Here is a 26,522-nt window from a genome sequence, read left to right as displayed (position 1 = left end):
ACAAAAACGTAGCATAGTAGTCACTCACGTAGTATCATTTCAGTACAATATTTTGGTAAAGTAGCTTAACCCATGAATCACTTCAGATTTACCTCTTGAGTTTGTCGTGTATTAATATGTGTTCCTATTGAAGCACTTCTCTCTCTGCTTCATCAATACCATTTATAAACACAAGTTGTATACTCAATATTAGGGAAGCAAGCTGTTTCAGACACCGCCTAGTTCATCCACATGGAATGATGCTGCCGTGTGTCTTAGGTTGATGACGCTACTAACCTGGAAGGGCAGGCCTAATTGACACACAATGTGGTCTGAACTTGTTTGGTCCAGCTTATCATATTAAGCCATAACAGAAATTCTGAAAAAATATGAGGCCCAAGGTGTAAACAATAATCTTCATGCATGGAAAACAATGTAAAATATTTTAAAGTAATGAACCTTTCAATGATAAAAACTGATATCCCTGCTACCTTTTTCCATTATGGTCGCAGTGATTTTCCAGCAAAGTTGGTCTCCATGTAATCTTGCCTACCCATATAAAAGTATTTTAACATTGTAAAACCACTCCTTGAAAGCAATAAAGCTGCACTGTGTTAATTTGCAACTTATATTCATGTAAATAAACCACATAAGGAAAAGGCGGATTTTCAGCACTGACTTTTATGTAAAAAAGAACATAATACAAAAGTTTCAGTCCCACCTGACCAAATCCACCAGAAGGACAAATGCATCTGTAATGTATTCCTTTGAATTCCCACCATTACGGGCTAAATGAGACCGATTTACACAGCAAACTATACATTGGCTTGTCACTCCACATGAATGACACACAACTGTCGTCCATCGCCCACTGAAAATATACACTCCCATTCAGGAGGATACATCTATAGGACATGCAATTTTGCAGCCGTTACACCAGTACAGGGATCTTCAGTGTTAAAACTGTCCTCATACACTGGTGTGGAGAACCATGAAGGTTCAAGACACAATACATCATATTTGTACACAGGAATAACTGGTTATTTTTCCACTATGTGTTGTGTGCGCCCATTTACAGGGGAGATCCGTAGTCCCATCGTTCCCACAAAGTGGACTCTGTCCAACTTGTGTGGCAAAATTCCTGAACAGAACATCAGCACTTAATGGTTCACAGTACTTCAGGATTGCCTCCAGAAATTTCAGAAATCAATGAAACACTGGTGTTCTAGTGAAGTCCAAGCCACGTCTGTCCCAAAACAATCTGGTTTTTAAGGGAGCTGGTGGAAAAGGTTGAGTCTACCAATATCCACACCCTCTATACATTCAAAAACCTGTAATTATTCAGAATGGGACAAAGGCCTAGTCTGCACAACAATGTCTGGGAGGGTTGTACATTCACCCTGCTAACAATACATACTTGACTGCATGTGTGAGCTTGACCACAAGTCATTGGGTTTATTTCTCATTACAAAAGAGCAGTTGAGTTCATAGCAATCACATATTTAAACCATTCAGATAAAAGCCACTCATAATGTCACTTGACGCACAGGACAAAATGGCCGTTGAATAATTAAACTGTGGGGGTTTCCATGGTAACTCAATCCACTGGTGCCACTCTTCGTTGGTCCAGGAGGACAGGGATGGGAGAAATGCACCCGTTTCTCCATTGGTCGCCACTACCACTGATGTCAGAATTTGTGACTGCATGCACACGCTTGTGTGTGCATGAATGAATATTTGTAATGCGTGTCAATGCCCATCTCTACTTGTATGCAGAGCACACATCTTTTTTTTTTTTTTTTTAAATGTCTCCTGTCACTCAGAGGTCTCGGCATCAGAGGCAGACTTCTGCGAGGGCTCCACTTCGAGGTGCACCTCCCGCACGGTGAGGATACGGGTGAGCATGGTCTCCATGGTGCTGTCCTCCAGCGGTACAGAGGAGTACCACAACGGGCTATTGGGCACACAGGAGCGCTCTGGCTGCAGGTAGAACAGGTCTGTGCGCTGTTTCACAGAATCTGAGCTGGAGGGGGTGGAGTAACAATCAGTCATCACAGTCGAATGTGCATATTGAGAAAGAGAGAGAGTGAGACTAAGTGTGTGCGTGTGTGCATACATGTGCGTGTGAGACAGATAAAAAAGGTGAAACTCACCACTTAGAAAGGTAAAACTCATAAAGTCTAACGGGACAGCGCAGGGGGTTTTCTGTATTCTCTGGCATCTCCAGCACTTCGTCTTCTGGCTCATCCTCCTTTTTCCTCTTTGCAGGCACCACCGCCTTCTCAGCTGTCACAGGAGACAGAAGTTAGTCATGGGCTCTGGCACAAATACACATACATGCACTGTCATGGGCACAGGCACAAACACACATACATGCACTGTCATAGGCACAGGCACAAACACACATACATGCACTGTCATAGGCTCAGGCACAAACACACATACATGCACTGTCATGGGCTCAGGCACAAACACACATACATGCACTGTCATGGGCTCAGGCACAAACACACATACATGCACTGTCATGGGGTGGTGAGGGCCATGACACAATTCCCAGAATGTCGGTATCTGTTAACAAGCCCAGCAAGGATGTGCAGCAATAATCATTTCCATTCCTCAAAGCCATCAAACAGACATGGGAGGGGAAATCAAGCAGCCCATCCCATAGGATAGCTGGCTGTGGACCCATATACAAAATCTCCTGTGAGGCCGGGGGTTAATAGAGTAAAAACAGTGACGACTCACTCACTTAACGCCTTGAGAACGCTTACACACGGTTACCTGCATTTGTGGGTTCCTTGGGCGCGGGGGGGTAAAAGCGCAGGAAGCTGGTTTTGCGGTTGTTCTTCCGGGTCTTGGTGCACCGCATCACGTGGGCAAAGGAGAGGCGGCGCTGCAGAGCGACGGTCTTCATGCGGAAGAGCTTCGCACTGAAGAAGAGCAGCGTGTTGAGCAGCACGATGGGGGAGTAGGCCCCCAGCTGCTTACACTCCCACAAGTACTCCTCCTCCACACGGGAACACAGGTAACCTGGAGACCAGACAGACAGGTCAGCACACAGATTACTGTACGCACCAAGCAGCCCACAGCACCGAGCGTGGCACGTGGCACTGCTGTTAGTACGGTACTGTACGGTGGAGCACTCCATTACAGCACCGCATGTCTGCAGCACAGCCAGCTGCCACTCAAGATGAGGACCGTGTCTGCTTCTCACCGCTGGGCAGTACAGTGGGCTTCCAGTCCTTGAGGAGTCTGGTGATCTCCGCGGTGAATTTGCCGTAGAACAGGTCAGTGAAAATGTTCTCCAGCCGCCCGTTCTCAAACAGGTGCTGAGGAGAGGGGAGAGGGACAGGGAGGTGACCCAGCGCTCGCACCCCGACACGCGCGCGGCGAAACGAGCTCGGGCTTGCGTCGGCGCGTGAGGGGCGCGCAGTACCTGCTGGATGCCCAGGCAGAGGTAGAAGATGCTGTCCGGGGTGTAGGGCTCGCCGTTGGGCCGGCGCACCTCGCCGATGAAGCGGCACAGACCGTAGCTGAGCTCCGCCGTGCTGCACTGCAGCAGGTCCTCCTTCAGCACCATGGGCCGCGCTGAGGGAGGCACAGGGACAGGACGACCGCCAGAGACCAGCACGTTACTACAGTGTCTGAGTACGCGCGTATGACTGCATGGAAGAACACGTGTGTGACTCACCGCCGAATCGGGGCTTCTCCACGTCAGGCTGCGTGCTCCTCCACTGGACCCAGGTTTTCCAGGCATTGACCCCGTACTGGTGGTGCAGCCTCAAACCGCCAGCAGGGGGCGGAGCATCGCGCGGCTGGCCTGCCGCTGCTGCTGCTGCTGCTGTTGCTGCCGCTGGACTGGACCGCTTTCGACCCTACAGACAACCGGGTGAGAGATGCTTTTGGGCTATCGAGCTGGGGGGGGCGGGGAGGTACCGAGCGATCGGTTGGGTGGGGCAGTGCCAATTCGTACCCTCTTCCTCGGTGGGAAGCCATCTCGAGCCCTCCTTCGAACACGAGGTTTCAAAGGCGACGCCTCGCTGTCCTCTGCCGGGGCTGTCGAATGGTCCGAGGACTCTGAGGATAAGAACAGCGTGATCTCACAGGAGCAGCACGGAGCAATACATCACCCCAACCAGCATTTCTGCAGCAGTACTAAGCACTGGACAGCAATCCATAAGAAAACGCTATTTCCACTTAGCCGTCTGTGGAGAGTTTCAGTGAAATACACTGGAATCAACATGTTTAGGCATTAATATCAGTGCTTACCAGCTGAAGAGGAAATATAAATGTAATTTACAGGATTCTTTGTGCAGAATGTTCAAGTCTATCTAAGAATGAGTGTGAGAGTACACAGAGTACGTTAGCGCTGTTAGCATCACTGTGCATACGTGGTGGGATGAGCATCAGCCTCAGCCTGGGTTAAAGCATGACGGGGTGAGCGTGAGAAACTGATGACTATGGGAAAGCTTCATGAACTCCATAAACACTGTAGCATCCCACAGGAACCAATCAGAATACAATTTTATCCACAGCAAAATGCTGCAGTTGGCCCAAATCAGTGAGTCCCTGACCGCACATAAGCTGAAGTGTTTGGTATGACAGTCAGCCTATCGTTAAAAAAAAAAAAAAAAAAAAAAAAAAAAAACATTTTTTAAATCACCAACTGTGCACCAACAGTACAGAAGGAGAGTGGGAAAAGGAATATGAATCAGGTGTGGATTTCACAGCCAGGGAAACTCACCAAAGGGGAAGTCGGCCTCCAGGTCCAGCTGGGATGGGGGTGAGGGTGTGGCAGGTGTGGGGGCCCCGTCCTGGTCAGGAGCGCGGCCGTGTTTGTGGGCAGTGGTGGCGAGTTCATCCTCCCAGCTGTGAGGCGTGGACACGGCCTCTGACTCCAGGTCTCCACTGTAGGAGCTGCCCTGATCTGAGGGGCATTACAGTTTAAATATTCAATTATTCAAAGTCACCCAGCCCAAAAAAAAAAAAAAAAAATTTAAAATAATATATATATATATATATATAAATATATATATACAAAAACTCCAATATCATTCATAATTCAAACACCAGCACGATAAGCACTTTCAAGCAGCACCCAAAATAGTGACCATATTCAGTGGTACAGAGGCAAAGGCCCCCCTACCTCCGTGAGAGAGGGGCTTCTCCTTCTCCTCGTCCTCCTCCGCCAGCAGGTCGGCCATGAGGATGAGGTCGGCCTCGTAGGGGTTGGAGGGGATTTTGTTCTTGATTTCCTGGATGGTCTCCACGATGCGCTCGGCGCTGTCCAGCGTGGTGGGCAGGAACATGGGCACCGGGACCTGGCAGGCAAACGGGAGGGTCACAAGAGCTGAAGGGAGAGAGCGGGGCCCTGAGATCAGAGAGGGATGACAGAGATCACGCCGGGGAACGGACAGCCACGACTCCCAAAACCAAACGCAGGCGGACGCACGTTAATCAAGAGGCAATCGCAGTGCTGAATCATGATTGGCCAAAGCCGCAATACAGCCCCGCCTATTACTGTGTATGAAGCTACTGTAACTACAGCAGTTCAGTGGCACTACTGTGACAAATTAAGCGTGTAGTTACAAAATTCACACTGAGAATGCTTTCCATTAGCCATAATGTTACCATGTCATACCACAAACCTGTCAGTCAATCCCTGACTGCAAGACACAACTAGGTGGTTAAAAAGCATTTTCTCACATTAATCACTAGAACATGCTATTTAAAATGAAAAGGTAGAAAAAATCCCCAAGAGAGCCTTCTGCAACAGTTCTTCTGTTTTGCGTGGATACGGCTGCAGTTAGGAGCAGCCAGAGCCAGTCCGCGTGCCTGGGCGGGGGCGAGGAGACGGGCAGCATACCGGGACGGGCAGGCCCAACGCAGACGGGGTGTACTGGGTGTACATGTGCAGGGGCACGGGGATGAAGACGGGCACAGGAACGGGCAGCACGATGACTCTCGGGAAGTTCTCGTCTGCAGGCGGAGAGACGGGAGAACAGTAATGAGAGCAGATGGCAGCAGCATGAGCATGATTGCGATCATCAGGGAGCCACCGTGCCCTGTAGAGTGTGTGTGTGTGTGTGTGTGTGTGCTGCGAGTGTGTCTGTGTCAGTTTCTGTTTTACCTATAAGTGTCTGCGCTGCATGCGTGTGTGCGTGTGTATGTGTGTGTGTGTGTGTGTGTGTGTGTGTGTGCGCTTTACTGGTCTGTGTCTCTGTGCTCTGTGCGTGTGTGCGTGCTTTACCGGTCTGTGTCTCTGTGCTCTATGTGTGAGTGTGTGGGAGTGTGTGTGCGTGTGCGTGTATGTGTGAATGTGTGCGTGTGCGTGTGTCTGTGTGAGTGTGTGTGTGTGTATGTGTGCGTGCATGTGTGTGTGTGCGCGCGTATGTGTGAATGTGTGCGTGTGCGTGTGTCTGTGTGAGTGTGTGTGTGTGTATGTGTGCGTGCGTGTGTGTGTGTGTGCGCGTATGTGTGAGTGTGTGCGTGTGCGTGTGTCTGTGTGAGTGTGTGTGTGTGTGTATGTGTGAGTGTGTGAGTGTGTGAGTGTATGTGTGTGTGTGCTTTACCGGTCTGTGTCTCTGTGCTCTGTGTGTGAGGCTTGCAGATGGTGCCCTTGTTCTGACTCATGGGTTTGCAGAGCAGAGCCTTGTTCTTCAGCACTCGGACGGGCGGGGCCGGGGGCAGCTTCAGGGCGTCCGTCTGCGTGCTGGCCTGTGAACACCAGCACCAACATCACCACCACTAATATCACCGGCACCAATATCACCACCACTAATATCACCACCACAGCACCTTCAAGGGAAATGTGTCTGTGCTCCCAAAACGTGTGGATTCAACAAATCAAACACCACTTCATTCATCAAAACAAATCAAGCATAGATGCAGCTCAATCGCCCCCAAAACTGACCCACCCGCACTCCTGACACAATAAACAGACCAAAAAACCTACATGTTCAATGACCTTCGCAGGAGTCACGGGAACAGCTCCTGAGAAGCAGAAAAGGCAGACTCCTTATCAAACAGTATTTTTATCGGTTATCTGTTCATATTACCACCTATCTGCTGTAACAGCTGACGGTAAGTACCTTGCTCACCCATTTCCAGTGTATTTCCAGCTACTGAGTTACTGATTTACAGAATTAACTAATCAGGCAATTCAAAACAAAAGAATAATCACTGAGCTTAAAGCTTCTCTGCACTGATAATGAGACTGCTGCCATTTATGACAAGGAACAGTGACAGGATAGTGGACGTGTTCATTGATCACCTTGAAGGGCAGTGTTGGCGTAGACCATGGGCTGCCCAGTGGGGGCGCTGGCGAGCGAGACGACGTTGGCGATGACGGGCGTGGCCTCCTTGGATGCGAGATTAGAGGGGGCTGGGATCTCCAGGCTGGCTGTAGGAGGCAGGGCAGGGGCAATAGCGACAGGTGCTAGGAAGAGAAAGAGTGGCTAAGAACAGCGGCCATGGCAAGCTGTGTGTGAACACGACCAGGGAATGTTACAGGGCTGGATGGCCACTGAACACTGCGGCCACCAGTGAATTAAAATATATATATATTTCTTAAAAGGCTGTCCTTTATTATATAGATCTTAAGACAAAAGTACAAAAGCACAAAATTATAAAAACAACATGAATAATAAATGAAAGGTAGCGAAAGGTCTTAAGGGGACCACACCCACAACAAAACAAGGTGAAATTTCTTGATACAATGATACCAAATCAGTGCATAAAGGTAGCCTTGTAGCTGAAATGAAGCCCTTTATTTGGAGCCGTCCAACTGAATGAATCGGGTCACTGGATTCAGTGCTCAGGACAGACGCGTGCCGCCGGTACCTTGCGTGGCGGTGCCCTGGGGCGCCGTGGCGACGGGCGTGGCTCTGGCCCGCGGGGTGCCGGTGCCCTGCTGGCTGCAGAACTGCAGCAGGCAGTGGAGGTTGCAGAAGTGCTTCATCTCCCCCAGCCACTTGAGCGACTCGATCAGCTTCCCCTGCCGCTTGCACGCGTCACACTTCGACATCTGAGGGGAAGGGAAGCGCACAGCCTTCCTTTCAGACAGGGCCGAAAACCAACACCCGCCAAGCGCCAAATAAGGCTAAATCACGCAGGACAACCTGCCACTCTGCCGTTTAAAATAAATAACCAAATAACTGAAACCCCACATTTTTATTTTTAGGTAAAATCGCACGAATTTTGGGGTGAGGAAAACAAAATCGCCGAGAGACCCAGTCTGTTGGTCCTGTAGAGGCACTTGCTTGTTCATCACTTCTGTTCACTTTCACATACTTTGTGCGTGCAAACAGCTGGCTTTCTGACTGAACTATAGAACGGAAATACTCAAGAACTCCTTTCGATAGCAGCTAAAAACTGCCAGCTAAAGATTTTGATTAGATCCAGCTCATGCCAGTGTGGACAGACAAAGAGGAGGCCATCACCAAATGATAATAATGCGGACATAACACTGACATAATTCTGTCTAACCTTACGTTACATGATATTAACTATAAGCCTGCTATGACATTAATGACAAATTAATGACAAAGTAAGGACCTTTACAGATGGATAATGTGAAAATGTTACAGTAGAAGTGTTTTGGATGCTCTCCAAATCTAAAATTATATCTTGAATCTGCTGTGTCCGATTTAGTTTAAAACATCTGTATGAACCCTGTGTAAATATTTTACATTTTGTTTAGCAATGTTACTTAATATTGAAAACAAGCTTTTAAAAAGGCTAAGCCTATTCTTCAATAAATGATGAAGGAAGTGTTCTATTTCTCATTTTAAGTGGTTACTGCAGTGGGGAATGGTTGTTTTGTTTATTGAACTGAAGGAAAATTACAAAGGCAACCACCCTAAGGTGCAATTTCTGGCCGATAATGTTTTTCTTCAACCCGCCACCTTAACAGGTAAGCCACAAAATTCATTTTGGACCCTGGTTTAAGACTGAAACAGAGCACGGCCTCTGCCTTAAACAAACAGATTAGTGCAAATTTGTGATATGACTCAGATGGGCCATTCCAAACAGTGTTATAACAGTGGCCACACCAGTGTTGGCATTGTGTACACCGTATCTGCGGTATGTGAGACACACAAACCGCAAATATTGCAACGCCATTCACGTTGCTCCAATGTGCAACCACCATTGTGACAGGGAAAATTTCTGCTTCCTTGAAGACCCAAAATTGAGGAAACTATGACAGCAACTTACGTCTGTGCAGTCATGTGAGCCAAAACACCTCCTGCTTTCATTCAGAGCCAGCCTGGATGACAATGTTCAGTAACTACCAGGCTAACGTTACTAATTAGCCAGCAAGGTTAGCACTAATTTTATTTATCCAAGTGCTATTAGCTCAATTAATGCAGAGCGTCAAAGTGACAATTTCAATTCCAATTAACGTGTTTTGCGGGGTACACCACCATGCTTTATAAGTTGCAATTCTTAAAAAGTGACAAGATGTTGTGCAAATAAACTGGAGCGGTAATGGTGTCTGGGCAGTCTGCCTCCAGCCACAGTTATGGCCGCTGCACTATAATGGCCAGTGAAAAGATGCGCTTTCTCCATGTCTGCTCTACGTTTCCGCATCCTGTCGCTCAGTGCTGCATCAGGAGCCGTAATGGTCTCCGACACCACTGCAGCTGCGGACAGCGAGAGCCCTCGTGCTGGGCGCTGGTGAAACAGGGTCCTGCTGGAGGTCTGAGGGGTTCTAACCTGGAGGAAGAGCACGGTGTGGTGGGACATGCACTCGTCGCTGCAGAACTCCTCCAGCTTGCTGCCGAACTGGCTCTGGATGACCCGCTGGGACGTGTTGCTGCAGTAGGCGCAGGTCCGGCAGTGATTCCCCCAGCGCTTGGCCAGGTCGTGTTTGTAGAGCAGTTTACAGCCTGGGGCGTGGAAGAGAGACGGATGAAAAGACAGGCCCCCAATACATCTAATACACGAATGCTGTGCCTATTGTGGAAGATTTCACCAAAGAACAAACAGTCATAACAGTCAACAGACATCTACAGTAGGATTGTAGGCATCAGCCATTTCTTCTGTTCTGCATAGTGACAAAAAGATTTTAAAAAAAGGATTAATCATTTGGGTGAGAGATGGGGAGAAACCCACCTTCACTGCAGAAAGAGCAGTCCAGCTTGTTGATCTTTTTGACCTCTTTGACCACCTTGTCGATCTTGCAGTACTCGCAGCGAGCCATGACGATGTTGACCTTCTTAAACTCTTCAGAGCACGTCTTCCCACAGAACTGAACCATCTGACCCTGTGGGAGGAGCCATCTCAAACTCAAAAACCCAAACAGTTCCTGCCCTGGGCCACCCCAAAAGTTCGGCAGGCACAGGTTTCATTTGACATGCCAGCATGATTCAAAGAGTTGCAACTGGTGAACTGTCTGAATAAGTTCACTGTATTTTGCATTATGGACAAATTAGAAGCACCTAAGTTCCCATTGGGTTAAAACTGCACATTCCCTGGGGAAATGGCAGAAAGACAGACGAGGAACACATTCCTGCTGGACATGGCTAGTACGTTAGCGCGTGTGTTTGCATGAGCTTCAGAAACAGGTGGCTGAAACTGTACCTTGAACTCAAAAAGCTCAGGTTTGGAGGCAAAGAGGCGGTAGCAGTGCTTGCAGGAGAGCCGGATTTGCCCCCTCACGACGGGCTGTGATGGAGCAGGGGCAGGTGGAGCAGAGTCGGAGGTGGCAGCGCTGGTGACCACGGGTTGGGGCAGAGTCGTGGTGGTGGCCAGGACAGACGAGGGGACGACACTGAGAGGGCTCTGAGTGGAAGCCTTGTTGAACGCTGTCTGCTAGGAAAAAGATCACAACTGAATTAGCGCGGAATTACAACCCGGTAGCAGCAAACCAAGTGAACTACTTTGTATATTCAGCTACAAGATATGTATTATATAATATACTGTTAATTGCTCGGCAGACCCTCCATTCACAGGGCAAATGACACAGGTCAATGTACATTTTACAAATTTAATTTAGACACTGCTGGATATTACACAGTCATAAGTTTATACTTAGGATGAAGGGAGCGAGGATTTGAACTAGCCAACTTTGGGTTACCACTAAAGTTCCCTGGAAACCACGACACACAGACGCCCAATAGCCCGGGCGAAATGCACCGAGCGGCCGAGTGGACGGGAGGCACACCTGGAAGTTGATGACGCAGCCGTAGGAGCAGAAGTTGCGCATGGACCCGTCGGACATGGCCAGGTGGTACTGCGGCACCGCTGAAACTTTGCACTGGTTGCACGGCAACACCGTGCCTGCATTGACACACACGCCAGGCAGACGATGTGAATGGTGTGCGGGACGAGCTTGCATGGGAACACAGTGGGTCACAAATTTTAAGCTGCATTTAAACAAGACCAGGTCAAAACCTAGTATGTGGCTGGACCTAACACACGTCATCCGGCCGACCAATGGTGTAATTTCTTAACTCGGCCGACCAACTTCATCACTCAGTCATAGACATTCACGTTTGTAGGGCAGGCCCCGCTGTTGGCGTCCAGCCAAAAAGGCGTCAGACACATATTCCAATCCATTGCTCCGCATTTCATAGTGCCTCAGAGACAGATAGAATAATAATACATATTTCAAATAATAAATACGACATTGAGAAAAAAAGAAACAAAAAACGAAATATCAACTCGCCATCACTGCTACCTGCGTGCTGTGCGCAGAGTACCGTATTATTTATTTCGACATTGGAAGACTACAGCATAAATTGCGTCTTTTGTTTATATTCTATATTAGTAATTGCAACGAGAGGCTGCAGCTGTAGACACAAGAAAGTTTGTTATATTATGGTAGCAACGGAACGAAGCGGACTATATACAGTATATATATATTTACCATCATTGTTTTATTATACCAGCGTGTTTTCACGCGTTTGCAGAGAAACTCAAATACGATCAATAAAAATAGTTTAGCTATTTCTCAGCATAATGACGGGTTCAAAGACTAAACAAACTCACCCGATATTGTCTTCAAATGGATCCATGCCAAAGAAAAATAATTATTCATCCTCTCAAAAAGCTTTTACTAACAAACGTTTAGTAGTATGCACTCTGGCACTGTCTTCCATTGCTTCCCCGACCCTCCTCTAAAACCTAGTGTATGGCTGGACCTAACACACGTGATCCGGCCGGCCAATGGTGTAACTTCATCACTCACTCAGTCAGTCAGTCAGTCATCACTCACTCAGTCAGTCAGTCAGTCAGTCACAGACATTTGCGTTTGTAGGGCTGGCCCCGCTGTTGCGGTCCAGCCAAAAATAATACATCTGAATTCAGGAAAGTACTGGAAACAAGTTTAAAAGTACTGAAATATATCTGAGGATTGTATGAGTAAAGGAGTAAGTGAGTGTCTCTGTGTGACAGACTGTATGAGTAAACGAGTGAGTATCTCTGTGTGACAGACTGTATGAGTAAACGAGTGAGTATCTCCGTGTGACAGACTGTATGAGTAAACGAGTGAGTATCTCTGTGTGACAGACTGTATGAGTAAAGGAGTAAGTGAGTGTCTCTGTGTGACCGAGCCTGTATGAGTAAAGGAGTAAGTGAGTGTCTCTGTGACAGAGACTGTATGAGTAAAGGAGTAAGTGAGTGTCTCTGTGTGACAGAGACTGTATGAGTAAAGAAGTAAGTGAGTGTCTCTGTGTGACAGACTGTATCAGTAAAGGAGTAACTGAGTGTCTCTGTGTGACAAACTGTATGAGTAAAGGAGTAAGTGAGTGTCTCAGTGTAACAGGTTTGGAAAGCATGAAAGTACCTGAGGTGCTGGCAGACTGCACTTTGTGAGCAGTCACACAGCTGGAGTTGCAGAAGAGCTCCGTCTTGCCGTAGGAGGTGACGTGCTCCACCATCTCAGCCGAGGAGCGCAGCGTGCGACATATCGCGCAGGGAGTCACCTTAACACTCTTCTGCGAGAGAAAACAGAGTTATTTCCTTTTAATTCACATTGCATAAAAAACAACATTCTAAAGATTTTTTTTCTGTGTGAGAGGGGTCCACACTGAATTTCACAGAAAGGCGGGGTCACTTGAAATGAACACATTTAATTTGTGAATCTTTCAACCAGTTGCCCTAAAGGGATTTACACAGCAGAGCACATACCACATAACAGGCAAATTCGAAATGAAAATTAAAATCTTACACCTTATATAGTGAAGTAATTATATTTCAGAGATGTCTAGGCTGAAGGAGCAAAGGCCCCATCTTCCGTTTTACTGAGACCAGCTTGTTTTGTGACTTGGCTACCTTTAAAACAAGACCAAAGCCAAAGAACACTCAAGGTCTTCACCCGGGTAACTTCAACAGCTAGCCCAAAAGGGGGAGCTGGACTACACAGCGCTTTGCAATAAGCAATTTTAATGTAAAGAGGAAGCTGAGAGTTCAGTGTCCACAACTCCTTCCTCAGAGATGAAAGAGCGGTCAGCTCAGTTGGGAGATTCCTTCAGCAGAAATCATAGCAACACCACAGAGTGCTGGTGTGTGGCTACGAGGGAATTTTCAGATGGGGTTCACAGACGTGCCCGTCTCTCACCATTTTGTAAGCGGTGACGCAACTGGGGCTGCACAGCTTCTTGTTGGCGCCCTCTATCTGCAGCACGTGGCAGTGGCCGTTCCCGCTGTAGCAGTAACCCCCGCAGTTCTCACAGCAATTCATGGTCAGGTTGTTGGAGAATCGGAAGCGGGTGAAGCAGGAGTCACTGCACAGCTTGTGCACCGTTCCCTGGTAGTTAACCTCATGCCGAATCTGAAGGGAGCACCGGGAGGGGAGGAAGAGGAATGCTTTCATTTTTTAGAGTGGCAGCAGGCATTCTTGACACACCGCATTTTCAGTCTGTTTTCTAATAAAAATACACCCTATCTTATAGACCTTCTCCCACCAGAAGATAAGGGCACTGCCACACTCTGCCAGATACAGATACACCCAGCCTGGCCTCTCACACAGGCACGTGCATGCACGCACACACATACGCACGCACGCACACACACATGCATATACACACACATGCACGTGTATATATATACATACACACACACACGCACATGTATATATATACATACACACATGCACACACACACACACATGCATATACACACGCGCACGCACATGTATATATATATATATACACATACACGTATACATATACATGCACGCACACATGCACATGCTTATGCACACACACACACACACACACACAGTCCCTGCCCCCACCAATCCCACTGAGACTTACGACGGCCATATTGTTGCACACGCTGCACTTGATGGTCACGCCCTCGGAGGACAGCGTGGAGACGGCCGTCTTCCTCTTAAAGTCAAAGGAGGACAGGCAGGACTGGCTGCAGAAGTCCTTGACTGTCCCAGCCATGTCCACAGGAGCGATGATCACATCCTTTGGGTTCTCAATGTCCCTGTAGAAGTGGAGAACACAGGAGTGCGACGCAGGTTACTGGTAATTGGACAGGAAAGCCAAGGGACATAGAGAACAGGTGACAGAGTGAGACCAATGCGAATGTCAGACAATTTACTACGTAGGTAAATTTACTATGTTTATAATTCAGCTAGAACCCCAGAAAAAATAAAAAGCCTGCTAAACCTGAGGCAGGTATAGATCAAGCAGGGTCAGGGAAGGACACAGATGAAGATTTGAGAGACTCATCCGAGGCAGGGGAGACTGAGAGGAGACTCGAGTTGGGCTTGAGCTGAAACGGGACAGACGGACACTCACTTCAGGCAGTAGTGGCAGGTCTTCTTCAGCACGGACTTTATGGTGGGCAGAGTGTAGCTTGTGAGGCAGATGGTGGAGCAGAAGAGCTGAGAGGAGCCTTTGCGCTGGTAGGCCGTCTGCCCCTTCAGAAGGACCTTCTTACAGCCCGAGCAGGACACCCGCACCGAGGTCAGAGGGGGCGCTGGGGCGAGGTTAGGGGCGAGGTTAGGGGCGGGGTTAGGGGCCGGAGGCGTGGTCAGACTGACCATCTTAGGGGGAGCCGCCTCCTTCACAGGCTGGGCAATGGAAACTGGGACTGAAAGAGAGGGAAGAGAGACTGCAATGGGAGTGTGGGGCGCAGAAGAGGTTTACAACGAAGGGGACGAGGCGACTGGAGCTGGAATTTCCTCAAGACCCAAAAGCTCTGTTCACTTGGAAAGCACCGGAACAAACCAACCCACAATGAACAGGGGAGTCTCGTGAGCCTTCTCCCCCCCCCACTCATCCACCTCTCCCACAACCCTTTGCTCTCCTGTACGACTGTCCCACAAGCCCTCACCTCCTGGTGCCGCATTTCCTCCCACAGAGAACACAGCGCTGATCTTCAGTTCCTCCGGGGTCTTGTGCTGCAGGCCAAACTCCTATAGATGTCAATGGAGAAAAAAAACCATTTAAGCAGAGCGTGTTTAAGCTTCAGAAACAGTATGCAGAATGTCCATTTTCAGGTAGTTAGCAATAACCACAAAGTGGGTGAATCCATTTTCTTCCACATATGTCACCCTTCAAGGTAAGATTTAGAAATGCTGAAAGTTCCATGCCAATTCAAGAAAATATTTTTTTTCCATTAAGCAAGCAGCCAAAGAGCAACCCAACAGGCAACTCCATTAAGGTCAACGGACCGCAGCCCTAGACTGACCTCTGTGGTGTCGGGTTCATCCTTGATTCCCCCTGGGGTACTCTGGGGGACAAGGGCATGGTCATACTCTTCGTCCACTGGTTCATCCTTAATCTTCACAGGTGGGGAGTCTGACACTGTTTGCGAGTCCCTCATCTCAACTTCCTGCTAAATGAGAAAGAAAAGAGTCCGAGTCTGGGTTGAGATTGTGTTGTGTGAACCACTGCCTTTACTAATTTAAGCAAGAGTAAAGGCAGACTATGTTATTTTTTACAACGTATATCAGTAAAGAAAACTAAATTCTGGCTATGTGAATTTGTGCCTCGTGTTCACACTCAACATACAAAATCCTATACATGAATTTTAAAGCGGTAAAATACATGATTGTTCCAGTTTTTTAAACACTGGAGCAAAATCATGCATTGAGTGGTACCAGGCTCAATTATAGGGACCCCCCCCCCCCTTTATAGGGCAAATGCTATGAACACTGTCTGAGAATAACAGGATTGAAAAAACGTCTGCCACTGCTGTACAGCATCTCCCTCCAGAAGGACAGAATTGCTCAGTGATGCTGCTTAGTCACACAAACAGAGGCAAACCAAAGCACCCTGCTGAATAAATTAAACAAGACTGATAAACAGATTTACACCCACCTCTCACACACACACACACAAAATAATTTATCATTTAACACAAAATCCTTTTGGAGCCACATTTATCTGGTTTCTGTTCAAAACATAAATACAATGAATACACACATATCCTGTATGCACCTCCTGCGTCAGTTGTGGGATCTGCCCCATTTGTTTAGGCAGCCAAAGACCATGCTTTTACTGCACATGCCCAGTACAGCCACGCTGAGGTGAAGGGGAGGATACTCACACAGGGCTCGTCTACCGGTTTCCCTCTTGCTTCTGTCTCCGTCTCCTGTGGTTTTGTTCTATCTGATAAGACATGAAGAAAAGTTTTGGATTCATATGCATGCATAAGATGCCCACCACCATGTTGATTCAATATGTAAAAGGGCAGCATATTCCATGTAAACATTCAGAGTGACCAAAATGCGAGTGTGAGTTTAAAATCAATTAAAAATTTGTAGCACATTAAAATTCCATGTAAGTAGTGTTTAGTCTATAGTACATTTATTTAAGGGTTAATTAATATTTCAATTATTTATATTGACTTGTGGAAATAACAGAATCCCCACCTCCCCCTAGAGTGAACAAGCACTTGAATCCCACCAGGTAATCGTGCACTAAAAATTATCCAAATGCCCAGCGCTACTTTGGATGGCTGTCAACAAAAACCTTTCAGAGGGAAAACTTCGTTTTCTTAATGACCTGTCTACAGTAGGAGTGCATGAGAGATTCTAAAAAAGTAGGCCGTACTGTGGATGGGGAGGGTTGTAGGTAATGGTGAAGAGGGTGGCTGTCTGTCCAGCGAAGGTCCAGCCACATCAATCCTGATACTGCCTGTGGACACACCACAGGCCTCCACCCGATCCAAAGAGTGCTCCTCAGCCTCTCTGGTTCTGAGAGCTGTGGGTTCGAGATTGGAGGAGAACACATGGGAGATGATTACAACAGACAGTCAAGGTGAGGGGTGGAGTAGCTAGCTTGACAAACTACCTTCAAAACGGAAGTCTGACACATTCTATTCAAAGTCCTTGTTGAAAGCATACAGATTTGTTCAGAAATCTCACCTGTGTCTTCGCCTGAGACCTGATCTTTCTTGCCGTCCATCTGTTGGTTGATCTGCATATCCTGACTCTTTGCCTGAGCATCTTTGCCTGCCGCTGTTTGCACATTTGTGTCCTTCTCCACATGAATTTCCGTGCTGGAGTTGTCCAGAGACATGCTGGGCAAAGTGTCCATTTGGCATTCTTCCTCCGTGACCTGGACCATGGGGACCTGCTCCGACTCCTCTCCTGCACCAAGTCTCTCCTTCGGTTCGGTTGCTCGTTTTACCGCAGCCCCGCCCATCTCCTTTGAGGAAGAGGGCACACTGGGTAGCATGGCAAGGGATGCGGTCACAGGGAGACTGGCACTGTCCATCGCCTCTGTGGGTCTGCTGTCCTCCTCCGCCTCTGTGGGTCTGCTGTCCTTCTCCGTCTCTGTGGGTCTGCTGTCCTTCTCCGTCTCTGTGGGTCTGCTGTCCTTCTCCGTCTCTGTGGGTCTGCTGTCCTTCTCCGTCTCTGTGGGTCTGCTGTCCTTCTCTGTCTCTGTGGGTCTGCTGTCCTTCTCCGTTTCTGTGGGTCTGCTGTCCTTCTCCGTTTCTGTGGGTCTGCTGTCCTTCTCTGTCTCTGTGGGTCTGCTGTCCTTCTCTGTCTCTGTGGGTCTGCTCCCTCTCCTCTCCTGGCTGTTCCTTCTCGTCCCTGTCTGTCCTTCTCTCTTGGCTGCTGCCCGCTCACCCTAGTGGAGTCGCCGCAATGTCCTCCTCTGTCTCTGTGGGTCTGCTGTCCTTCTCTGTCTCTGTGGGTCTGCTGTCCTCCTCTGCCCTGCTGTCCTTCTCTTCCCTGCTGTCCTTCTCTCTGCCCGCTCCCGCGTCACCAACTAGTGGCTCCAAGATGCGTCCTGCAATGTCCTTGCTCTCCACCTCGCCCTCCCCTATAGCCACTCCTGTTTTATTGCTGGCTTTTGAAGAAAGGGCAGGGTTGAGGACCATGGGTTTCAAATCCTCCTCACTGTCATCCGTTTGCATCTCCACATCAGAAACTGAGAGAGAGAGGGAGCAGAGGGAGAAAAAGCAAGACAGTGATTGAATAAGGGACTGTGTGACAGAGTACAGGTAATGTGACTGAAATAAACAGGACAACAATCATGGTGTAGGGAAACCGAAAGAAAGATAAATATATACAAGATTGCTGCATTTAACTCTCTGTGCATGCAGGGCTCTACAATGCTTGATGTGTGCCAACTGGAAAAGTAATTTAGGAGCACATATAACTTACAAGGTTTAGTGTGCTCCAAAACTTTCTACTGAGGAGCACACGCCCCTTGGAAAAAGTGACTGCTCTAGAGGCACGGCAAGATACTGTGGGCCTGCCATTTCAGGCTGCCCACAGAGCTGCACACGGGGGTGGGGAGCTGGGCATACCTTCTTGTGTGGGTCCAGCTGGGGTGTCCAGAGTCTCTGCCACGAGCTGCAGAAAGTGAGACAGTCTCATTGCACTTATTTCACTGCTCACCAGTTGCTCAAACTGACAATAGGACAGCGCTTTCAACAGGGAAACCATGACAGGGCACATTTCAAATGAAAGCTACAGCTTGAGCAGTTTCCACATGCAAACTCCATTAATAAGCAAAGTGAGCAGCAAGCGAGGAGGGCACCACCACCAAATGCAACGCCAAGCATGAACAGTGCCATAAAAATGTATTTGCCCCCTTCCTGATTTCCTCTATTACTCTATATGTCACACTGAATGGTGTCAGATCTTTGAACAAAATGTAATATTAGACAAAGAGAACCTGAGAAAACACATTTTTCAAATTATTTCATTTATTTAATGAAAATGTTATCAATCCCAAGAGTAAATGCTCTATTTAATTTACACCAGACCTAATGGGGCCCATGTCGTCCAAAAAGTTATCTTTTGACTCATCAGTCCATAGAACATTATCTCAAAATGAGTGGGGATCATCCAAGTGCTTTTTTGCTAATTTGAGACAAGCCTTGATGTTTCTCTTGGTTAGCAATGGTCTCCGCCTTGTTACTCTCCCACGAATCCCATTTTTGCCCGGTCTCTTTCTTATCGTAGAGTCATGAACACTGACCTTAGGTGAAGCTAGAGAGGCCTGCAGTTCATTGGATGTTCTTCTGGGATCTTTTGTGACTTCCTGGATGAGTTGTCGCTGTGCTCCCGGAGAAATTTTGGCAGGTCGGCCACTCCTGGGACGATTCACTACTGTTCCAAGTATTTTCCATTTGGCGATAATGGCTCTCACTGTGCTTCGGTGGACTCCCACAGCCTCAGAAATGACTCTGTAACTCTTGTCAGACTGATATATTTCAATAACTTTTTTCCTCATCTCATGTGGAATATCCTTTGATCGTGGCATAGTGTGAATCTTGTAGAAACTTTGTGGTGATCACTTCACCCTGATGGTAAGGATGAATATGACTGAGGTTTACATTCAACAGGGCTGGCTGCAATCAAACCTGGCTGTGTTCAATCAGCTGAATCTAATTATGAATTAAATTTGGTTAATTGGTAGATTGATTAACTAAGAGGGCAATTATTTTTTACATGGGTGTTTGATATTTCATTAAATAAATGAAATAATTTTATGTGTTTTGTGTTTACACAGTTTCCCTTTGTCTATTATTACATTTTGTCTAAAGATGTGAAACCATTCAGTGTGACAATTATTCAATAATAGAGAAAATCAAGAAGGTGGCAAATATTTTTTCACGGCACTGTACCTTCTTACAGGCTTTGGACAGTGGATGACGACCACGGGCTCGCGCTCAGATTAAGGATAGGTGTTCCACGACTGACCATTGTGCTCCCCGCGCTTAACATACCCACACACTGGAACTGCTGCACGCACCACGTGGGGGAGGGGAAGCCGAAGGGTCTTGGACACCTCCATGCAAAATATATTAATAAACGACACTTTTATTCACAAAATTATAAATAAGAATGTCTGCAGAGTAAGGCGGCAACCAATCGTGTTATCCACGCATGACATATTGTACGCCAATGAACGGTATAAAACTTAAGTTAGCTAGCTGTACTATCGAAAACATGGTGAAAGTTCTAAGCTGGGCAACACTGGTAAACGGGTGGGTTCTGTTCTGCTATGTGGCCTGGAAAATAGCAAGCCAGGCATCCGTATTCCGCCATGTATATGATTTCGAATTATACTGAATGAATCGGTAACGTTACATTGCTTCTTCACATAAATGCACGATTGCCAAGTGGCCAGATAGTTTTTTGTGTCGGTGGGGGGCGTTAGTCGAATTTGGGGTAACTACATAGCTGCTCGGCAACCGCACGCATTTTCTAAGCCCTAAGGTTATGCACCAAATGCAGCAAGCTAATTAAAACATGACCTGTAATAAAACCACATGCACTCAGTAACGCTGACTACAGCTAGCTAACTTCTATGTTAGTAACATGTAAGCACATGGGCAACAGTTTGCTTGATATCCACTATGCAGTGACAATATCGTTCAGAGCTAGGTAATATTAAGCCCAATATCGAAAAGCCCCGACTAACGTTACAGTTAACAGCCAAATAATATGTCAACTAAAAAGATTGACAATCTGGTGCTGTAACGTTTCTATTGTTATGTAGATAGAAATCCACCAACCTGATGCAAGACTCTACCTCACGTCTTACTTATGTATAAGCAAGCTAAGCGTTCACATCGTTAGTTACCTAGCTAGCTTGCAGCGATTTTCTTAAACTTGGTTGGCTATTTTGCTAGCCATCATAACTGCATGTACGGGATGTAAACAGCACGCGCTACAGCAACCCCCGCCTGGCTGCTACTCACCTCGGAGTGCGTCGTGTTTTCGAATTCCGCCATGTTTACGTTCTCTGCACCCGAATCCCGCTGAAACACTCAGTGCCCGGAGTAATTCCAGCACCTTACTATGTACAACAAAGCTGGAATCCCGTTCAGGACTTCCGCACACCACGCACTCCCCCTTCAGAGGTAGGCGATAGAGCGGAGATAGGCGGTGATTTGCGAACTAGCGCTTCAAATCTTGGGCACCAACTGGAACACAACGCTTTTTGCTCAACCACTCTGTCTTTGGCTGGGTATCGGATAGCGTCGAACAAACGGGAGCCTCATAAGGGGCGATAGATGCTATATTAAGTTTGTGGCTGCTTTGTGCTTACTTTAATTTGGCCTCTGCTAAACTGCAGCTTTCAACCTTACCCTCTTGCGCAGGCTCACTGCAACATCACGGGCAACTTACGCCTCTGCCGCGCTTGGCAACTGCGCAAGCGCTAATCTATTTGTGACTGGCTTCCTAAGCATGCGCAAGACATTCTCTCCACTCTTGAGCATGCGTGATTATTCCCGGCTTTATAATTGATTTTTATGCTGTCCCAGTCGTGGTCCCAGTCAGCCTTTCTAGAACTCTAGTCCCAGCTCATCCCTTAAAGGGGAGGTTAAATTAGACACATTTGTAGAGCTTTTGTGTAGTATTCAGGTGTGCCACAATGAAAATAATGTTGTAAAAGCAATCCGTTGTTCAGAAAATACATTTATTAATGGATCTCTCACTCAAATCCTGGGGACTGCAGTGTCTTCTGGGTTTTGATGTGTTCCTCCACTTATAGTTCACATTTTTTAGACTCAGGTCCACTGAGCTACTCAACAGGCCTTATGTGATAAATTGGGGAAATGTAGGGCTCAAGCACTCCTGTCTTCATTAGCCTACGCGTAGGTCTCTCTGTGTTATCAGTTAGCATTGTTAGCCAAATAACATTGATTTAATGGAGAATGAGACCCCTGATAGCTATTTAACAAAGACACTATTAATAAATCAAGTTTAAACAGTCTAAATACTTCATCATTTGTGTATTTGCTTGCATAGATTCATCTTGTAATAAAAATGTGCCAATATACCAAAACAAAAACAAAAAAGTATTATTAGTTAGTTTTGGACCGTTCGCCTTAATGGCCACGCAGGAAGTACATATCAGAGATGCACATTATACTGTTTTAAACATGCACACTTGTATATATAATCATTTTGTTTGCATCCAATGTTTTTATTGGTTGATGTACATAAAATGACCAATGGGGAGACATATTCTTTGTGGGCTAGGGGAATTTCTGGCAGGAAAAGGAAGAAGAAGAGAAAATGCAAAATCCCCTTAGTGTGGGGATTTATTGTGTGGACATGTTACGTTGTTTATGAATTCTGTCTGTTGAAATGGGGTGAGAATATACAGAAATTAATGTTTTTAAGGGCTGAGAGTCTGTGGCTGTTGCAGTTATTTCTGTGGGGAACCCTGAAAAGTGCCAAACACTTGGTGCTGTATAGGTATGGGGTATGCCTGCCATCCCAATATACTCTAAAAAGGAACAGGAATTACCTCATTCGCAATGCTTTATGGCAGGGGTGGCCAACCCAGGTCCTGGAGAGCCGCAGGGTCTGCTGGCTTTTGTTTTTACTCGGCACTTAATTGATCAATTAAAGCAGTTGATTACATAGTTAACTCACCTCACCTGGTTTATTTTGTGTAAGTGGTTGTTGTATTTAAGGTCAAAACAAAAACCCGCAGACCCTGCGGCTCCCCAGGACCGGAGTTGGCCACCGCTGCTTTATGGGGTAAGTAGTCCATTCCCTCCCTTCTCCGTTTTCCAAAGATTTTTTCACTCTAAATTATTTTTATAACGTCATGATTCATCTCCAGCTGGATGGTTAGGTTCAAAATTCTATAGGCTATAGAGATTAGGGATTTTCTGAAATGTCTTTGGAGAAAAGGAATGAGAAACTTCTGGAACCCGGGTCACAGAAAAAGTCATAGCGCGTAGGCCTAGCCTATTGCTGCGTTCCAGACACATCAGGAACTGGGAATTTCCCAGTTCCAACTAAGAAATGCACTGGAATGCCCTTCCAACTCAATCAAGTCTGAACTGAACATTTAAGCCGAGATTCGACATACCGTCATTTGACGTCACATCCAACATGGCTGCCTACACAGGAAATGGTAAATAAAATAACTGCAACATGTTTTGAAGCTTTTGAGCACCGTTTTAAGTTGCTTTTCTGCATGGAATGTATTTAGATTAATTAGCATAAACATCCGGTGATGGGTTAAACTCATAAAATTACTAGTTAGTAACTTGCTTTTTTAAAGCACATAACAGATTCGAAATTCACCCATGGCGGAAGAAACTGTCGGGTTGGCCTACAAAAATACGTCATCTACGAAGGAACCACTGGAACGCTCCGAGCTAAATCCCATGGACCAAGTCGGAGTTTCCGAGTTCGTCTGGAACGCACGCAGCATATATATTCCGTGGGAAAAGTAGGACACCTCGGAAGTCTGACGTAACGCAGAGAAAAGCCTTTGGTTTCCAGATCAAAGTAGAATTTCTCTGTGGAAAAAATGAATGGGGGTTTCACACTACCGTCCCTGTTGGTCTGTGATTTAAACTACAGTTTAAAACTTAGCACATTTCTCTTTTAAATGGCACTGTTCCCACTAAATTCCGATGCCGCTTTCCAACCGAAATAATTACTTTGCCAACATAGCTGCGACAGGTAGGTACGTCACAGTTAGCAGTCCCGCGCTATTTTTATACGGTATGGTGGCAAGGCTTTTCAAGCAAGTCAAAGCACGGTTATCCAGTATAGAAATTTAAAATCCTCCAATAATTTAAGGACAACTTAAGGAAATTACTAACGAGAACAGCAACAATGAAGATATTCTGTGAATATTAAATAATTATAAAAAATGTAAAATCCCATGTCATATTGTGAATCCATTTCTTGGCATTTTTAGAACAATTATTAATCCAAGGCTATGAATGATGAATGGAACAAAATAACGAAGCACATGGGCGGTGGTCCAAGGGTGGGCCGTCGACAATATAGTAAAAAATCTAAGTGGCAAACGAGCAGCCTTTTGTCTTAAATTCTGCTTATGCGCCAGAGGACCCCCCGGAAAACGGTAGAAAGGCGGTAGCCATCAATGGGCCGCTAACTTTGTCATAGGTGGGCCGACAGTGAGCCGCCACCCTCTTGCTATCTGGGTGTACACGAAGAATCAGAACTCCTCATTATAATATGCAGCAGTGAGAAGTCAAAATTAGCATATACTTAATAAAGTGAGGCAAACAGTTATTCTAATTTGGGCTATTATTTGTTATTCAAGTGTCCACAAAATAAAGTCAACAATCAAGACTATCAATTGTTTGATTACTTAATAAGCTTTTAATGGTAAAACTGAATTCGCTGGCCAGGGCAAATTCTGCTGATATAGTGCATGGGACATGTTTATGACATGGTTATACAGAGGTAGCCAGGATGAGATAACATATTAGTCCATTATTCCAGGGGTAGAGATGATGTGATCAGGTAAAAGACCTGTAGTGTAGTGAAATTACAATGCCGTACTTATGGTCATATAGTTTATCACGTCAGCAGTCATCAAATAATTTGATTTGTAGGCCTTGTTTGTGAGTGAGTCAGAGGGCTGTGATGGATCAAAGACCAGCCCTGACCATAGATACCTGCGTGTGTTAAAAGGGTATTGTGAATGGATTGTTTTTTCAAACAAGCACCCATTTCCAATTGGCAAAATGATACGTAGCCTCTCCTTTATTAAGCCCTAATGTCAAAACATCACGAGACTAAATACATTAAAATGTTTGTCTACAAATGTTTTATTATAGCAAACACTGATCACTCATGCATAATTATATTACAAAAGCCAATTGTACTGAATATCAGAGCAAGTGTTTCAGTATGTAAAGGCTTAAATGATAAATAGCAGTATTATAAGACAGAATATAATTCACGCGTAAGCTGATTATAAACATGTTCACTTAACTGAAAAATAAGTCACCAGCTGCACTGTTCAGTAGTATAAGGCATTGTCGGGATGTTCAGAAGTCTTGGTCTCCCTCTGGTGGATTTTCAGAGAAGCGACCTTGCTATCCAACTCATCCATAAACCCCTCGTCCACGGACTCATTGTCCCCGTCTTCCCCCGTGCCTGCCCCCTCAGTCGGCAGGAACACATGCAGCTCTGTGCGAGCAGGCTCAGAGGTAACTGAGGGTGTAGGGGGGCTTGGGAGGCAGTGCTTTCCTCTCACGGTTAGTGATCCCCCTTGTGGAGCCTGCCGGTACTGCATCACCAAGGGGCGAAGCTCTCTTTGCTCGGTTAGCAGGGGCAGACCCTGGCGAAACGGCTTCACCGCCGGCTTTGCAGCAGGTCTGATTGGGCAGGAGAAGTGTGTGTATACTGGTCCTCCTGTGTCACATGACTTGTGCAGCAGTGGAGGTGGGGGTTTTTTTCGCCCAGGTGCGCAGCAGTTTCGCCTAAACCCCTGAATAACTGCTCGCTCTCCTGGGGTGTACAGTGAAGCCTTACTGACACTGTGAAGAAAGTAAGAAGGCAGATGATTTGTGACGTTTTCACCTCTCATTTCATTCCTAACCTATGTTATGAAAGCAGCAACATATCAGCTATAATTATAGCTAAAAATCAAGCTTTTATTTAACCAGCAGCTCCCATCATGATTAATGATCTCTATAGCAAGACACCTGACTGAGCAACACATTTGAAAAAAAATTCTAAAAACATGAACACATTGTATAAACCACAGTACCAAGCAAAATAAGATAAACACTGTAGTTATTTTGTATGACATCTGTTCATTAACTGTTTATTAGGAATAAAATTAAAATTAGAAATGTTTTTATCTGTGGTTTTATTTACTGCTTAACGTTTCAACACATGTAATTTGAGCACATTGCTCAACAGGTGACACAAATGACTTCTTTTATGTGGCCATAGATTTTTACTTTTTGGAAACATTAAGAAGTTATGAGAAGGCCCTACTCCCAAAGCATAAAAAGAATCCACTTATGAGAAAACAGTTAGTGCAAAACTTGGAAAGCAGTACAACAGCTAGCTTATTTAAGCAAGTTGTTAGTTACTTAAATCCACAGCTGACTGGGCCAAGGGCATCAGATAAATGAACCGGTTAATGGTGTGTTGATTTGAAGCGTTTCCATGAGGAGAAGCTGTGTTTGCAGTTCGCTCAGGTTTCTTCCAGGCTCTTCAGGGGGCCATGGGGTTGAATTAACTGAATCTCTGTCACCATCGCCATGCAGTGGTTAGTTACGTATAAACTGGCAAAACCATTCTACAGAGAGACTGTTCTGAATCATCCTCTTACATAAGGACCACTAGTTGAAATTGTATATAG

At 46.3% G+C, this 26,522-nt stretch overlaps 1 protein-coding gene and 1 long non-coding RNA gene across 9 annotated transcripts in view; one reads left to right on the top strand and one right to left on the bottom strand.

The window, feature by feature from the left end:
- Positions 1 to 26,522, top strand: part of LOC135261225 (uncharacterized) — a 96,067-nt gene that overhangs the window by 65,472 nt on the left and 4,073 nt on the right. The window lies entirely within an intron of this gene.
- zmym4.1 (zinc finger MYM-type containing 4, tandem duplicate 1) lies at positions 643 to 21,560 on the bottom strand. Of its 8 annotated transcripts, none has more exons than XM_064347267.1 (32): positions 21,115 to 21,560; positions 20,035 to 20,198; positions 19,386 to 19,710; positions 18,709 to 18,754; positions 18,023 to 18,326; positions 17,315 to 17,961; positions 17,001 to 17,150; positions 16,495 to 16,556; positions 15,634 to 15,780; positions 15,277 to 15,358; positions 14,739 to 15,033; positions 14,244 to 14,421; positions 13,547 to 13,759; positions 12,773 to 12,923; positions 11,150 to 11,316; positions 10,567 to 10,797; positions 10,099 to 10,249; positions 9,700 to 9,872; positions 7,825 to 8,008; positions 7,256 to 7,420; positions 6,938 to 6,975; positions 6,555 to 6,699; positions 5,849 to 5,961; positions 5,129 to 5,303; positions 4,727 to 4,909; positions 3,956 to 4,059; positions 3,674 to 3,857; positions 3,419 to 3,570; positions 3,197 to 3,311; positions 2,764 to 3,012; positions 2,133 to 2,265; positions 643 to 2,002 (listed from the first exon to the last, which is right to left on the bottom strand). In XM_064347267.1, exons 3-32 carry the CDS (start codon positions 19,668 to 19,670, stop codon positions 1,795 to 1,797), a joined length of 5,430 nt encoding a protein of 1,809 aa, XP_064203337.1. In that variant the 5' UTR covers positions 19,671 to 19,710; positions 20,035 to 20,198; positions 21,115 to 21,560; the 3' UTR covers positions 643 to 1,794. The 8 variants fall into 8 exon arrangements, with proteins under 8 accessions (XP_064203337.1, XP_064203339.1, XP_064203341.1 ...); XM_064347269.1 differs by having other exon boundaries at positions 10,567 to 10,794; XM_064347271.1 differs by having other exon boundaries at positions 11,150 to 11,265.

This window comes from Anguilla rostrata, chromosome 8, assembly GCF_018555375.3.
Source record: "Anguilla rostrata isolate EN2019 chromosome 8, ASM1855537v3, whole genome shotgun sequence".
Taxonomy (NCBI): domain Eukaryota; kingdom Metazoa; phylum Chordata; class Actinopteri; order Anguilliformes; family Anguillidae; genus Anguilla; species Anguilla rostrata.
Note: the sequence above shows the minus strand (reverse complement) of the source record. Positions and strands in the feature narration are given on the sequence as shown.

What these genes read in the sequence shown, in the direction of transcription:
- zmym4.1 (XM_064347267.1), bottom strand. Translation starts at nt 19,670, where the DNA reads ATGCCACGATCAAAGGATATTCCACATGAGATGAGGAAAAAAGTTATT. An exon ending in ATTGCGGCGACTCCACTAGG is followed by an intron (nt 17,962 to 18,022) that starts GTGAGCGGGCAG and finishes CAGCCAGGAGAG; the next exon opens with GAGAGGGAGCAGACCCACAG. An exon ending in TGTGCAACAATATGGCCGTC is followed by an intron (nt 13,760 to 14,243) that starts GTAAGTCTCAGT and finishes TGCTCCCTTCAG; the next exon opens with ATTCGGCATGAGGTTAACTA.